At 37.9% G+C, this 17,241-nt stretch overlaps 1 protein-coding gene across 1 annotated transcript in view; it reads right to left on the minus strand.

Annotated features, from left to right (window-relative positions):
- LOC145983623 (nuclear receptor binding SET domain protein-like) overlaps positions 1-17,241 on the minus strand; it is a 282,177-nt gene that overhangs the window by 174,568 nt on the left and 90,368 nt on the right. The window contains exons 3-4 of the mRNA XM_083116686.1: positions 3,910-4,943; positions 1,949-2,077 (exon numbers count right to left, since the gene is read on the minus strand). Of these exons, the coding sequence (XP_082972812.1) occupies positions 1,949-2,077; positions 3,910-4,943 (1,163 nt within the window). The remainder of the gene's footprint in view (positions 1-1,948; positions 2,078-3,909; positions 4,944-17,241) is intronic.

A 17,241-nucleotide genomic window follows, 5' to 3' on the forward strand; every position in this document is an offset into this window, starting at 1 on the left:
AACAATTTTCCTCCAAAAATGCATATTACCTATTTTTCGTAAAAAACAGTTTCACATTTTGGCTTATTATTCAACCTGTATGGCACCCAAGAACATGAAACATGTTTCATTCTCTTGAGAAATGTCAATTCTTTGAAAAGAATGTAGCAAACTCCAGATTTTTGTTTTTTCCATTGAAATTCGGGAGTCACCCCCCCCCCACAAACCCCCTTCCTCGGTTTGGCATTCTGAATTGTACACAATTGCATGTTATGATGTTTTATATGCAAAATAAAAAAATATCCGAAGTAGATTGCTCCCTTAGTGCCCGAGTTATAACAATTTTCTTCAAAAGACTGTTCGAAGTCAATGAAGACGAAATTCCCTGACATTTCCCTGACTTTTTTTGACACCTCAAGTTCCCTGACTTTTCCCGGTTTTCCAGGTTTTCCAGGTCTGTCGCAAACCTGCACATTCATAGAAATGCTTCATGTAAAAGAATCAGACATTGCAGCGAAAACTCCATTTACTTCCATTATAAGCAGAGGAATACCATGCAGTGGGACTGACACCAGCACCTCTAGCGGTATCATATCTGAGTGGAACCTGCCAGAGCGCCCAGAACAGTGCTGTTCTCCACACTATGTATTCAAGGTGCTGTAATACAGACAGAGCTAAAATTGCAAGCATTGACATAGTGGACATGTACAATTCAATGCCCATAAAAACTAGCCCTAACTTCAGTTAAAAGATGGCTAACAATAAACAAAGTCACTGCAATAGAAGTAACCAAGGCCACCAAATAACTCGAAATTTGCTTAAGATTAAATTATTTTCATTTCGAGAAGAATATCCACCAACAATCAGAAGGCTCGTCATTGGAAATCCACTATCAGCTCCCATAATTAACATAGTTACGCACCTGGCAGAAGAAAAAAAAACATACCCCTAGCTTCATAACTGCAATATGCAATACATCAGGTATGGAAGATATGTTGACGATCCTATCTCATACAAAAAAACAGGCAAAATCAATCATCCTAGACCTCACCATCAGCAGCAGGATCTAAGGAATTCATAACCACTATATTCAGAAAACTGGATGCAGGCAATCAATATAAGGCTACTGTGTGACTGAACTTCTACCAAAGAACATTCTTCTACTGTTCCAGAGAAAGAATATCTAAGGGACAAAAGAGCAACCATTACTAAAATATCTCTAAAGCATGGATACACAGAACCCCAACTTTCCATATGGTGTAGTAAAGCAGAAATTCAGGTCAGACAGCCCACACAACCACAACCACTCCCAACAACAAGAATAAATGGTTTGCTCCAGTACCATCCTATCACATCCAATTGTCTTTCCACAGCCCTTCTCCCCTAAAACATTCAAGTAACACACAAACCAACAGCCAAAATAGCTGACAAACTAAACAAACACAAAAGATGCTTCCTCTCCTCCTTCGACAACCCAGGTGTCTATGATGCAGTGTGAGGGCAAAGCTCATTACATCAGCAGATTTATCAGATCAAACAATGAGAGAATTCAACAGTGCTTAACAGATGCAAAAAAAAAAAGTTCTTCCCATCACTGGACTTGCAAAACAAAAAATACAACTGTCATAAAAGAAAATAAATGGTACATATCAAACACAAAGCATGCACACTCATAGACACTAAAATGAAGGAAACACATGCCATCATGCAGTAGTGGAGAAGCACACCATGTGTACTGCAGCTTTCTTTTCTTGTGTTACATTAAAATGAAACTGAATATGGCCAGAAATGACAAAGAAAAAATGAAGAAAAATATGAAATTTGTTTTGGACATCATTTTGAAATTGTTCTTAACTTTCCTCCTTAATCAGTCTCATTAAAATAAAATAGTTATTCTGAAATAATATTACCAGATAAATTACAGTTAACTAATACTTTGTGCAACAAATAGAGATAAGCATTATCTTACCTTTTACACAAACGAAACACCAATCACCATTGATGTGATTTTTTTGGTTAGTTTCAAAATGTTTGATGCATAAAATCTCTCCTTCTTTTTGATCTACAATTTCGGTACCAGCAGGAACACAATACCCATCTGGAAGAAAATATAGGTTAGTAAAAATATGAAATATGGAAGCATTTGCAACTTGCTTAAGAGTGCTAAGAACACAAAGGCTAATTTACGAAATGGAATAAAAAATTAAGAAGTAAAGGGCAACTGAATTCCCATCCTGGACAATATACTGTATCTGGAAACAAATTCCCACATTTTCTACTGTGTTAAGATGCACTTGAAATACAAGGGAAAGAATTTACATAAATGTAACTGGGATGGGGGTTGTCAATGGGCATGCAGTTCCAATCACTTCAAGCACTGTTCATTATTGGATACATAACATGAATTATGTTACCAGTGAAGAATATTTCTGTATGTAAATATTCATGTCCATAAGCATTTTGAATGAAGAATAAACCCCTAAATCTACTGATGGAAGTACTGTAGAAACTAATTGATTTCCCAATATAAGCAGTGTTCAAAGCAAGGAAGGATGCAGGGGGATGGAAAACCCCAGGCTAGAAAAAATTTTGCAAGGCATCCCCCAGCTGTGTCATTGTCACCATGTTAAACCATAGGAGCCCCCCCCCCCCCCAGCTAATCCCAAGGCTCAACCTAAGCATCTCCTTAGCCAAATTTTCTACTTCAAGCATTGAATATAAGTAATTATACATAGGTAAGTCCTCACAAACGTTCATGAAGAAATACTAAGTGAGTTACAGACTTGAAAACTGCTTTCAATTTCCAAAATAATATCTACCAACATTGATAAACTTATCCCATCCCTTTATCAGTCTCCCAAAAACCTGCTGCATAAAAGTCTTTGGGCTGCTGACTCAGCCACATGATCAACATATCCGCGAAACGTTTGCAGCCACCATGCGCACAATTTTCAGAAATTCAAAAGATCATTCATTATGCTGTAGGCTCAACCTTGAAAATGCCCTATTGCAGTTGCTATGCTATTGTTACTTGCCTCTCAGCTCGAATCTTCTCCTCACCTGTACCATCTCCACATAGAGTTCTTGAGCACAGACACAATTTTTAAACTGAGCTGCTCATGCATGTGACTGCTAACTGAATATCATCAAGCTGGATTGTGATGCCACCTAATGATGCCTTTAGAAAGTAGTCACTACTATTTTCAGCTATCGAACATCATTTTGTCACATATTTACCGACTTTGCCCCATAAAATGGATAAACTAAATTAACTTCTACCATTTTTAATCTTTGAGCCATGGTGGTCTAGTCAGTAGGGTGTCTTGACTGCCACACAGGAGACCCAGGTTTGATTCGCGGGGTGAGTGATCTAAAGTCGGATTCTTTCCGGGCTTGTCCCTCTGGGGCTCATTCAGCCTCGAATAAATGAGTACCTGGTGGCAACCCTTGGGGGGGGGGGGGGGTAAAGGCTGCCAGAGAATGGTGCTGATCACATCACCCCTAAAATAGCTGAGATCGAGAGTGTGTGTGGGCCCTCAGTGTGCCTTCCCTTTCGGCATGGTGCTATATGCATGGGGAACTTTACCGTTTACCTTATTTTAAATTTGATTGAAGGAATTCCAATACAGCAAAAAAATATACAAAATGGTTTCTTGGACATATTAAATCCTTTAAGTTGCAGTTAATCTAGAATTTGAAATCTACATTTTGCGTTACCCCCCACACCCCCTATACGCTTTCCATGGCTTGGTGCTAAGCACAGGGGAGCACTTTACCTTTTTTTTACATTTTTGTATTACTTGATGTGATAAATATTAACTTCATGCACTTTTGTTGAAGGAAGAAACTTACAAAGCAATCACAATGATGAAAGTGGAAGGAAGAAAGCAGTGTTGATGCAAGCTCTATCTGCAAATATTTTTTTCTTACCTATGTGATATGAAGTTGGACATTTGACACAGGTCACAAGGTTCAAATGTGTGAAATTAATCTTTACATCTCTTGATATGCATGTATGGCACACATGTCTGGGGCATGTAACTGTCTTCCCACTAGACTGTACATGTGGAAAATTCTTCAAGCAATCCAGATGGTAGAACTTATCACAAACTTCATTTTTAAGTCTGAAGTTGCAGCTGCATTCATCTCCTGTGTGTGTTTGACATACAAAACAGACACGAAAAATTTCTACTTTCTTCTCTGTCTTTTTTGCCATAGCAGCATTACGTCTGGCAATAGCCTCTCTCTCTCTTTTCCTAGCTCTCCTCTCAATTTTCTGAAATTCGCGTATTATACTGGGATTTTGAATTTCAAAAGGAAGATCAGGAAAATTGTTCCAGGTGGGGTAATGTCGCTTTAATGGTTCATTCAACATAGACCAATTACTCTCCATAAATCTAAATAGTTCCTCCTCTGATGCTTCGGGATAGTCAAGAGCAAATCTGTCTTTTGTTCTAAAGTAAAAAGCTCTAAAGTCACCTAAAATTACATGCACACTTCTCTTCTTTACTGGAGCTACATCTTCCTTTTTAATTGGAGTTCCACTTTGATTCACTACAATCTTTTTTATTGGTGCTGAGTCTTTGTTGATGTTATCTCCCATTCTCTTCAAAGAACACTTTGCTAACTTTTGAGGCTCTTCATTTGACAATTTCTCTATTTTCACTTTTACACCATCTTCCTTCCTGACTTTTTTTACACTGTCTTTCTTCATGTCTGTCTTTACATAATTTTCATTTACATCTTTATGTACATCATTTCCCTTCATGTCTTTCATCACATCAACTCCCTTCCTGCATTTCTTTGTATCATCTGTCTTCATGTCCTTCTTTAAGTTTCCTTCCTTCATGGCCCTCTTTACAGATGGAGATTCAGATGGCTTACTCACAGCTTCACCTTTGGTTTGTTCATTTGTCTCAACAACAATTGCATATTTCTCATTAAACCATTTCACACGTTCATTCCTGCAAGAATATACATAAAATTTAAAGTTCTTACATTTATTTATGTACATGTACATACAAAGAGCACATCCATGCATAAATCTACAAATAACGTGAATACTAATTATATATGGGGCATTCCATTATCACGGGTGGGACAAGTGGACTACATTTTTATATTAAGGTAACTATTCTACTGATAGTTAAGCAACATTTTTCCTATAGTTTCTGTGTAATGAAATATAAAACTTAACACTGTTGATAAAACATAAATACCCGCAAAATACTTTCCCAGATTTATACCCCTAAGTGGACAGTTTTGTGTCACATGTGGGACAGACAAAACACAGCCTCTTTACTATAACAAATTTATTTTAATTTCTGTGAATTGTCGAATGATGAAAAGTAAGTTATTTAAGACAAAGAAATAAGGTAATTGATCTTAGAATATTCCAATGGAGTTGAGGGGGAAATGTAACAGTAAAAGGAGAAATTGATTGCTTTTTGGTGTCACAATAGAAAACAATAGAAAATCAAAAAGTTAAAATAAATAGAAAATTTGTACCGGGTGGTCCAAAAGTCCCGGAATGGTGACATATGGTGAGAAATACGAAGCGAATTGACAATATAGAGAAAGTCTCCAATTTTGTTAATTTTCGGTATACTAACTAATTTTGGCCTCCTAATCACGAATCTGTTGTAAAAAACCGGGGGTCACGTCTGGAAATTTGAAAAAAAAAGCCAATTGATTTTTTTTTATACATAGGTGTATATGCGTAGTTTTACGAACGAAAATGTAATCTCCTGTCATTGTCTCCAACCACGCCGTTGTTTTACAAGAAAATGATTTATTATGTTCAATTCTAGTACCAACCCTATTTTTGTCGATGAATTTAGGGGTGAAATGAGTGCTAATGGAACCTAACCTAACAGACTCAACCTAACAGGCTCAACCTAACCTCGTGTGAATGGTTCGTGGGGCTACCCGTGGATGGTTTTTGGGGCTAACGTCAATGGTTTGTGGGGCTACCCGTGGATGGTTTTTGGGGCTAACGTCAATGGTTTGTGGGGCTAGCCCTGGATGGTTTTTGGGGCTAACGAACAATGTTTCATCAAAATGTACAATTTCCAGACGTGACCCCCTGTTCTTTACAACAGATTCGTGATTAGGAGGTCAAAATTAGTTATTATACCGAAAATTAACAAAATTGGAGACTTTCTCTATATTGTCAATTCTTACCAGAAATACACATCGAATCAGAAAAAAATACATGTTTAATAAATGAAAGAAAGCTATTCAATGATACCACACTTGATTCCCCACCCCTGCCCCCTGGGGGGTGGGGGGTGGGGGTGACTGTCTAATTTTAAATGGCAACTCCCCTTTTGTATTGTAGAATCGGAAAGAGGACTTCATTCAGAGTCCAACGAGCTATCAACCATCCTCCTAACTCAATTAGGAAAGAGGATATGGGAATTTTAAGTACCCCCTTCCATATATTCTATTTTAAGGTCTTGACGTGCAGATTCCGAATCTGCAATCTCTTTCACTCTAGCTCAATTAGGGTCAGAGCGTCCCTTTCAAATTTTTTTGGGGTTTTTATATATATATATATATATATATATATATATATATATATATATATATATATATATATATATATAAATATAAAAGCAAGGAGGGCCAAAAGGGCTAAATAAAAATCAAAGAAGGAGAAAGAAAACACTCACCGGACAGTGTAAAAATTCACAATTTTTGCTAGCTTCGTAGCATCATCGGTGTGAGACGAAAGAGATGGAATGGGAAGTTGGGGCCCTGCAGAGGTGCCAGGTCCCCGTCGAAGAAGAAGCAGTGCGTAGAACAAAAAAACACTTTTTCATCACCAGGCTCGTCGAAAACTGTGAGTGTGAAGGATGAGTTGGGAGGGAGGGTGGGAGGAATGGGATGGCTTGGGAGGGACGGTGGGTGAGGGGTGGGCATTATAGGCCCTCTCCCATCTTTTGCAAACAGAGGTGTTGGCTGGTTGGGGTAGGAGATGGATGATCACTACCCGGAAGCAGTCCTTGAAACTGATGTTGTTGTGGTTGGTGTGGATGGCGACAGTGAAGTCCAGGTTGTGGGTGGAGGAGCGGTGATTATTGATGCGGAGGTTGAGGGCCGTTGATGTTTCCCCCAGGTAAAAATCACCACAGATGTTGCAGGTGAGGATGTAGATAAGGTTTGAGGCATGGCAGGTCCCTTTGGGATGGAGGGTAAATTTGCCAGTGGCCGTGTGCACCTGGAGGGTGTGAGAGGTAATGAGGATGGGGCAGGTTTTGCACCTAGGGCGGTTACATTTGTGGGCAGGGGGGTATTGGGTGTGTGGTGAAGGAGTGTTGTAGACCAGGATATTTTGGAGGTTGGAAGGGGGGGGGCATTTGAAAACCACTCTGGGCTTGTCGGGAAATATGTTTTTCGTTTCAGGATCACTGTGGAGAATGGGAAGAAGAGAGTGTAGTGTGTGCCTGATTTTGTTGAGGTGGGGATGATGTTGGGTGATGAGTTCAGGTGGGTTGGTGGCAGCAGGTTTCTTGGTGGTAGTGGTGTGTGAGGCAGCTCGCGATATTTGTATCCTGACCAGGATATCCACGGTTGACCAGGGCTTGGTGTAGGTGGAGGTTATAATTTTGGCGGGAGGTGGGTAAAGTGTTCAGGTGCTGTCCCCTGAGGGCCAGAAAGAATGGAATGGCTTTTTTGGTGTGGAACAGGTGGGAGCTGGAGAAGTGTAGGTATTGCATGTGGTTGGTGGGTTTTATGTGGATAGAATAAAGAATACAAATTTTCCTCCTCACTTCCCTCACAATAAAAGCCATTTTTTGAATGGTCAGTTCTTTCCGAGTGTTATCTTTGTATATCTGTAGGTTTATAAAATATATATATATGTAGTATAAACATATTCACATAACTAGAGTAGTTTTGCATACAATTTTAGAGTTTTCCAAATTTCATGCAAATTGGAAAAAAATTGTAAGAGAATTTGAAAAAAAATCCAATATCGTGGATCCGTCTTTTTAATTTTTTATGCTATCAAAAAATGAAGTAGACCCTATCTTGCAATGGATGTAGAGAATAGATGTGCAGTATTTTGTCTAATTTACTAAAAAATCGTAAGAGGTATGACGAATCGAAAATTACCAACGAAATGGAAGTTCAGCCACTTTATTTATTACATTTTTCAAAATTTTGAAAATCTAGCATCATATTTGCAAACAGCGACATAGAGAACTTTCGAATAGGAACATCTGCAACAATACCACAAGGATTAACACTGCTGTTAAAGAAAATAAAAAAACAAACGAAAAATAGGTCACTTCCATGTCTATTTTTGAATGAAGTCAAATAAGTATGATACTATTGTGCAAATATCTGAAAGCCATTATTGTCACCAATGCAGGGCCAAAATGTTCAAAACAGATAATTTTAGCAAAAGAATAGGCGGATTGGCAACACTTCTCTTTGTGTCTGCTTGAACAACAGACCCTGCCATGCACAACAAAATATAGTCCACTTTCTAGCTTGCAAAAATAGAACATTCCTTCAACGCAATTGTAATTATCGTACTCTAGAATTATCATAACCAATATTTAGTATGTAAATGAACTCCAAGTTGTCATAAATACACAAGACATGACAATTTTTACTCTGGGTACAACATGCATGGGTAAAGGCTGGGCAGGCAGGAGGGAATTTCATTTTGTGCGAGATGGATGTGTGCATTGGCTACGTTACACACTGCAGCGGGAAACTGTTGAAAAGCGGCGAGAAACAAATTGTATTGAATGTGTTCGCAAAGTTTTGAGAGAAATATCCAACTACGGTTATCCAGGACATGATGAAATTGACATCTGAGTTTACTGGTGTGTCTGTTAAGAGTGTAAAATCTGCACGCAGTGAGGTTCTAAATAAGGGCATTTAAACAACACCAGCGAAAAAGCGTCAACGTCAAAAGCCTGTGTTACAAGTTCAGTGTGATGAGTTTGCGAGAACTGCCATCCGTCGTAAGGTTCATCACTTTTTTGAGAGGAACGAAGTGCCAAAAATAAATAAAGTATTGGTGAGTGTTGATCCGGATCTGCCGAACTTTAAGATAACAAGTTCCCACACACTTCTGAAAGAAATCGGCTTCGAATTTGTGCAATGCAACAGAAAAAATATTATTGTTGACCGAGAAGACATATTGTTGTGGCGCTGGAACTACCTGAGGATAATACACAAATACAGGGGGGAGGGGCGAAATTTGTATTTCCTTGATGAAACGTGGATGAATGAAGGTCATACTGTTTCTAAGGTGCGAGTAGATTCTACCGTAAAATCTAAAAAAAACAGGTTTTCCTCTCAGGATTAACCCGACCGGCAAAGGCAGACGCCTTATTGTATTGCATATTGGAAGTGAAGATGGATTTTAGAGGGTGGGGAATTCATTATGGAATCTAAAAAAACTGTAGATTACCATGAAGAAATGACAGGTGACATTTTTAAAAACTGGTTAAAGAAAATTTTACCTCTCCTTTCACAGAACAGTGTGATCATATTAGATAATGCATCCTATCACTGTGTTAAGTTGAAATGTATTCCTAACAAGCAGTGGCTTAAACATGATATTATTGAATGGATGGATGCAAAAGGTATCGAACGCCGGCCAAACATGGTGAAAGATGAACTCATAAACGAGATAAAAGAGGCTAACATTCACCACATTTATGATAAGTTTGTTGTGGATTCAATGGCTGAGCAGGAAGGCCACATGGTGTTAAGAGGGTGGTGGAGTTCGGCGAAGGTCACCGTGGAAAGCGCTTAAATTTAACATGGGCTTTTTTGCTTTTTGTTGAATATAACGTTTAAGGACAAAAAATTGCCGGAAAACACGCAGTAGATGTGAACTTACTTTATGAAACTTTGAATACAATACACATTTATGAAATTTCAGTTTGATAAATGTGCACAAATTGCATTTTTTTTTTTCAATTTCCCATAAGGAAATACTTAAATAAGCACAGAATGGTTATACGATTTGTGGGTAGCACCAACAAAAATGGCCATTATGATGCTCAGTATGTTACTCATCATTCATCCTCTGATGAGAGCACTCGTCATTGGCATGACGAGTTATCGCTTGGCAATGCGAAAGGTACAAAATCACACTAAGGAACTAAACTACAGAAAAGACAATGGTCACTCGTTGGGTTTTGTGAACCGTTGAACCTGAATCATGGCTGGGTGTTAGGATAATTACCTGTCTATCTGAAGTATTAGGCTGAATAGAGTATGTGAAGTCCTCTGTTAGCTTCTCCAATTTGTCGACCAGAGCGTCGTTCCACTTCTGACCTACTGCTCTGCTAACCACCTCTTCTTTCAACTCCAATCCCAAAAGTCAGTCCCCTCTCAGCTTGTCTCACCTCTATATCACTAGGCCATCGAGCTTTTCCTCTATGCCGAATCGTGTTTTTTAATTGCCACCATGCAAACCGCTGACTCTATAACCAGAAGAAATTACCTGTTTCCTGAATGCTCAGGAGGTTTGCATGGCACAACACTGTGCATTGTAAACATGCCTCAGAGGCTTGAGACAACTGAGAAAAACAAGTGAATGCCCTGGTCAACGTGAAGCATTCAGAGAGACTTAATAAAATAAACATATAATCTTAGGGATTGATACGATACTAACATAATGCTCAATCCTTTTATGACTAAGCGAGGGAGGGCTTTTCTTTCAAAAGTCACTTGCACAGCCCAAAATGATTGTTTAAAAATGTCATGTATTATCAAAGGCGAAAGATACGGCCGTGGCAGAGAGCATAGTTCACCACTTGGCCAGTAGATGCCTCTGTGGGAAAATTACCTCAGACTGACGGGGAGGGATAGTTCGTGCCGGTGTTTGAATCCTCTGCACAGCTGGGTTCCGTCCCCTTGTCAGAAGCTTTCTTAGTTGTCTGTCACTGCTTGAATTATTGCCTCTTTCCTAGGAAAGAAACCGAGAAAGCAGGAAAACCATCCATTTGTGTATGTTTGAGTGTAGAGAAGCAGATCATATTTACCGTAAATTGGAACCAGTGACACAATAACTTTTATCTCGACATCTATCACCAAGGACATACGTCCAGGAGTCCGGACCTCCCCCCGAAAGACTTACCAAGTACAAAAATTAAATAATGAAAATAATGAGAACATAAATTAACTCAAATAAATAATGAAAATATGGTTGTTGTTTAATCGAGGGTTATTTATTTCTGCAAACTTATTGGAAAGCAAGGATTACATTGGGGTCATACGACTTTGAATGACAGTACCAAAGAAGATTTATGCAAACATTTACTTGCATAACATGCATATAATATTACCAGGAATTTTACTTTCGTCAACTGGATCTAACATCCTTTCTGATACTCATTAAATATTATATTCTTTAACTATTTGACATTAATTTCCTTGCCAGGGCAGTTTCTTTTTTTTTTTTTTTTTTTTACAAATTTTGTCGACCTTAACTACTCGTAAGCTACCTAATCAATACGTGATGTTATATCACTGACGTTATACCGCCTTTTTACCTATTAATGTAATAAAAATATTAATTAATTTGAGTATTTTAATTAATTTAATATAATTATACTTATTTTAATTTAACATTATTAATATTATTATTTTGATATATTAGGTTAAGACTCCTCCGAAATATATTTCTAGATACGTGCCTGCCTACCGCATTCGATTTGAATAAAATGTAGAAAAGGCGCTTCCTCATTTTACATTTCAACAGTTTTACCTCACATGTTATACTTTGCGAGTCAACGGCGCAGGTAGGATTCACAAATAAAGTTCGTTAAATTCCCATGCTTGTACCGCTCGCAAATCACATCCTCTCCAAATTACAATACTATTGGTGTTGCTTACGTGTGTATGGTTCATAAAACATCACTACTTCCAAGCATAAACGTGATATGACTCTTTCAGAAACATTTGTTTTTCGAGTGGAAAGATCATGAAAAGGTTTACTGTGCCTTTGCAAAATCTTCAATTAATGTAAAATTTTGTATAAAAACATAATTTTGGCTAACTTGCTAACTTGAGATTTAAAGACAAATTATTATTTCGAATTCTTCATTAACAATAATGAAAGTGATATGAAATATAGAAGGAAGACATTCTTGGCTTGGTTGAGAATTAAATTAGAGGTGTACAGGCTAGGAAAGGGGAGGGCTTTTCCTCTTCCGTGTGAACCCTGCCTCTTACGTTCTACATCCATTCAAAATTTCCACTTAGTTCCAGATATATTTTGCCTCCTCTATAGCATAATGGTAAAGGTGACCCTCGTAATGTCAAAAGGTCCCGAGTTTGGTACCTGGTGGATGCTTAATAGTTCAATCCCGCTATAAATGTAGGTCCAGTCACGATTCGCCTATCTGTCATAAAGTAGACTAATAACAAACCCAAACTCAAGATACTCAAACGACCGGCATAGGGTTGGCGGTGCAAAATCAATATTACGTAACAAAAACTCATCTTAAGGGGTTCTCACTTTTTCGCCCTTATTTGGCAGCTGCTGAAGGGATATATTTTGAATCCTTCTGAAATAAAATTCTGCCTACGGGCCTGCTGTCCTGCATCGTGACCATGTGGGCAAAATGCTTTGGTCTCCAGCTACGGGACGCATCTCCTGGGAGAAGCGTAACAATTTGTCTCCTGATATTTCATATTTCGGCCAGTCTATAGGACCAGCCGAGGAAATTACTAGCTACGAATGACTAGCGTAACACGGTTACGGAAACCAACAAAAAGTGATCAGTTCTCCCATCTAACAGTTGAGTTGAGTTGAGTTGGTGTTTTAAGTCCACTTTATGCACAGTAAGGCTAATCGGGACTGGACCTACAGTTTAAAGTGGGATCCGAACCACTTGTGTCTCCACCGGGTCCCATCTAACAGAACAGTATGACGAAACATACAAGTATTCAACAACAGGTAAGATTAAATGAAAATGTTGCAAATGAAATATTTTCTCTCTGTGTAGACAAATGTTTATGAGTTAGTAATCATGTAACCATCCTGAACATGAAAAATCAGGCAAGAAGAAGATCAGTTGACTGTGGCCGTTAACCATGAGGCACGTTCTATGAACTAATTACAACTTTCCTGGCATAGTTATTCCATCCAATCGGTTATTGTGGATTAATAATAGAAATCATGATGAAGAGGGACCCAGTTGAATTAGTTGAAAAAGAAACTGAAAGCCTGGAAAACCAACATTATGTTCCTGAATCTCTTGAAATAACAACTGTACTATAAAAAAGTTGGCAGAAGCTGCAGATATTACATCTGTAAAAAAATCATTATCTCTACAATGTGAATGAACTAAGTAACAGTACAAAAATATACATGAAGAGGAAACTACAGTAGCATCCGGATGGAATGGCAAAACACTAGAATGTTCCTAGATGGGAGAAATTTGGTAGAGCATTATTGCAGGCTCAGTGAGGGGAAGGGGGGGCAGTCCTTTGATTGAATATATACACAGTAAGGCAGCTGAGGGTGTGGGGGGTTGCAAGAATTTTGCTAGCTAGCCCCTCACCCTCCTTCACTTCAAGCACTGCTTTAATGTTCACTTCAAGATGGTTGCTTGCTTTTCTGGAATACTTGTTGAAAGTCTCACCACCTAGTTCTTTCAGATGGGAGAACTGATAACATTTTGATATTGTCGGCATAACAATTCAAAGAAAACCAAGCACATTTGCTTGCAAGGTGAAGCAGCCAAAAATATAAATGTGTGTCTGATGTTTTAATTTTTTTTAAAACAATAGCAATCACGATAACAAAAGCACATTGATTTATTTGCAGTAACAATATTAAATATGATGGAAATATTCTAAATCTGCTTTTCCTAGGCCTATTTCAAATTGATTGCTTGATATTAGGATATTGGGGAAAAATTTGATTGTGAAATTTTGAAAAATCCTTATGTGATGGGAAAAAATGGGTGTCAATTCCATGATCAGCATTAAAATTACTTCCAGAATCACCTATTGATTTGAAAACATCTGATTTTTTTTCCAAAATGGGGGCCGTGTTATTTGCAGTAACAATATTAAAGATGATGTAAATATCCTAAGTCTGCTTTTCTTATACTTGAAATTGATTGTGTGATATTAGGTGATTTTGTCACATCGTGACAATGAAGATGAGTGATGATATTATGAAATTAATAAAGGGGCACTCTGAAAGAATACTCATCCCAGACCGAGATTCGAACCCAGAACCCCTGGCATCGTATAGTGTTGTGCTAACCACTCTGCTATGGATGACAGCCGCTAGGCCTACCTGAAATGAAACTGGTTTATTTTGGAAATCTCACTCACAGTATAGTTGTACAAGTAGAGACTTTTACACGAAAGTTGTTTTCTTTTGTTTTAAGTCCACTTTAAGCACAGAGAGGCACTGGACCTACAGTTTAAAGTGGGATCCGAACCACTGTGCCATGTGCCTCCACAGGGTATTGAACCTGGGACACATTGATTACAAGGAGACAACGCTAACCCTTCACCTTCGGGGAGGCCCTGGTGACTAAAGAAATATACGTATTGATACACCCCCCCCCCCCTGCGCCCTTTTCCAAAGATCTTGGTACACCACTGTATATAGAGTTTGGTAGAGCTTTGTATTTGAACCCACTTTATGGGCACAAATCTGAAACAATGGAACCTCCAACTTGCATCAAACCTGGGACACATTGATTACAAGGAGGTGATGTTACCACTATGCTATCCATCAAAGAAAGAAATATGAAAACTGTCCCACTTGTCAATATATGGACTGTTCCATTTGGAACAAAGAAAAGGAGGAGAAAGGTTCGTTCCACTTTCTGATCGGCGAGTAAGTGTGATAACTTACATTGACATTTCTTAACATTTAACTTTTTTTCCCCTCGAAAATGGGACAAGGTAACAATGTTTTTTTGTAAATTTCCTTGTGCTAGTACATATACTAAGCTACAAGAGGGCAAACATAGTTTTTTTGCCCTGCTGCAGCATTGAGATAAGCCTAATTCTGAAGTTGCACATTTTGCAATTTTTGAGTATTTAAAGGATTACATATGCCAATAGCATCAACATCCAAGTGAAGTACTATGTCAGTTAACTTGTCCTAATAATGTGCTTCCATTAGTAAACCAATTTTTGGGGTACTGTCGCTTATCAAAGATATTAAGGGATTTTAAACAGGCAAAAACTGCATTATAGGCATTCTTTGTTGGCACCTAACAATGGAAAGCAACAATGCCCCACCTAAACAAGTGAATGTTTATAAGAAGGAAGGTTATACCAACAGTATATGAAAACAGAAGTTCGTGGTGTTGTTGCTTTCACAAGATACAGCACTCGGAAGTTACTCATATTTAACTTTTCATGGAAAATAGACAGTCTGACCTTGAACTTTGACATTTGCTACAGGGGAGGTAAAATATTGGCTCTTAATTTCAAGCAAATTTTACAGGAAAATTTTAAGGCTACTGAATAGACTATTATATTTTGCAGCAATACTACATTCTGTTGAACTGCATTCTTTAGCAACTGTAAGAGAGGGTGGGGCAAGTAAGACAGGTTCATCCACCCTAACTAAATTGTAGACCACGACAGGAAATGAACCTGCAAGAAGCTAGTTGGTGTCATGGAAGCTGGAGAGGCTGTGTGTAAAGCAGATGTATGCTCACTTAAAAATTGACAATTCTCTTGGTATATGTTTATTTTCTGTGTCATTTTTATAAGGATTATGGTGTATACAGAAGCCTCCATTCCATTTTGTCAATTAATGTTAACACTTGTAATATATTTGTTGCATAATAGATTGCTTTATGAACCTCATACTGACATACGGTGAATTTAGCATTACTAGACTCGCATACAGGGGTCGAGTAAATAAAACCTGCCGGGTGGGGTAAGAGCATCCTCCTAGAATCTTAGATGGTCGCACTTGTTCCAAGGTTGATTAATTCAGTGGTAGACTAATTTTTGTTGCTTTACTACTGTTAGTTTAATTTTAAGGACAATGCCTCCATGTGTATTGAGCAGTATGCATGATAATTTTTCATTCGGGGGAATGTCCATTCAATCCTTTTGCAATTAAGTTTGGTGTCAGAAGTACTCCCCAGTACATTCCATTAATCTGGACACATGATTTAAGTGATTTAGAATGTTTGTCTGGTGAAAGTTATTTGTCAAGTTTCATTGTTCAATTTCTATATCTGGCTGGTCTCATTTGTGCCATCTACGGTAGTAGGGCAAGTGCGTTCACATGCAAACTTGAATTATTTCCATTTTTTAACACAGAAGTTTATTATTATTTTTTATTTGAAAATGTTCTTAACTGTTCTACGTGTAGCCTGGTAAAAAGTATGTTTCTTCTCAAAATAATGTGCACACTGTGATCATTCTTTTCTTAAGGGGTCTCACTTGTCCACTCTCCCCTATAACCTGAATATGAACAAATGTAGCTGTTGATGTGTAAACATAATGAAAGCACATATAAAAGAAATGGAGGAGGAAAGAAAAGAAACTCTGTAATGATGGCAGATACCATTGGAAAAAATGAACTGAAAATGGAACAAGAGTTAAAATGAAAATGACAAAACCTAGTGTGGATCATATCAAGGACAGTGTAGCAAGATGAATGCCAAAACACAAGATACGCCTCTCTAATAAGTGATTTTAACAGTCGAAAGGAATAGACCTTTCATTTAGTTTGTACTGAAAGCTATGCTAACTCTAATTCTAAAGAAGTGTGATACAGTGTACCAGGTGCAAAGGTTGGTCACATGATTTGACATCCATGATGTCTTTTCCTATGATTCCTATGATTTCACAGCCATGTTGTCTTTTCAACTAGTACGACAGAGCAGCTCATCTCTCCTTAGTAGTGTGGTCATAATATTTTGACCCAGATATCTCAAGGAGGTCAGTTGGTTTGGCCTAATTATAATGTATTATTATTATTATTATTATTATTACTATTATTATTATTATTATGTATTAAAGTATGGATCTCATAAAAGATACATACAATATATGAACAATGATATCCCATTGCCAAAATACATTAATTATTAAATTCCTGTGTCATGACACAAACTCAAAGCACTTTGTGTTAGGTATGTGAAGTTAATTTTTCAGGAAGTTTTATGAACTGCTAGTGAAGTATAAAGCTGTCTCAAGATCCTGTACTTCTGATACATACTTCTGGCATTCCTGAACTTCTGCATAGGACTAACATCAAAGGCTGATCATAAGGGACCAAAAACA

The sequence above is a fragment of the Lepisma saccharinum genome, chromosome 2, assembly GCF_977018435.1.
Source record: "Lepisma saccharinum chromosome 2, izLepSacc3.1, whole genome shotgun sequence".
NCBI classification, from domain to species: domain Eukaryota; kingdom Metazoa; phylum Arthropoda; class Insecta; order Zygentoma; family Lepismatidae; genus Lepisma; species Lepisma saccharinum.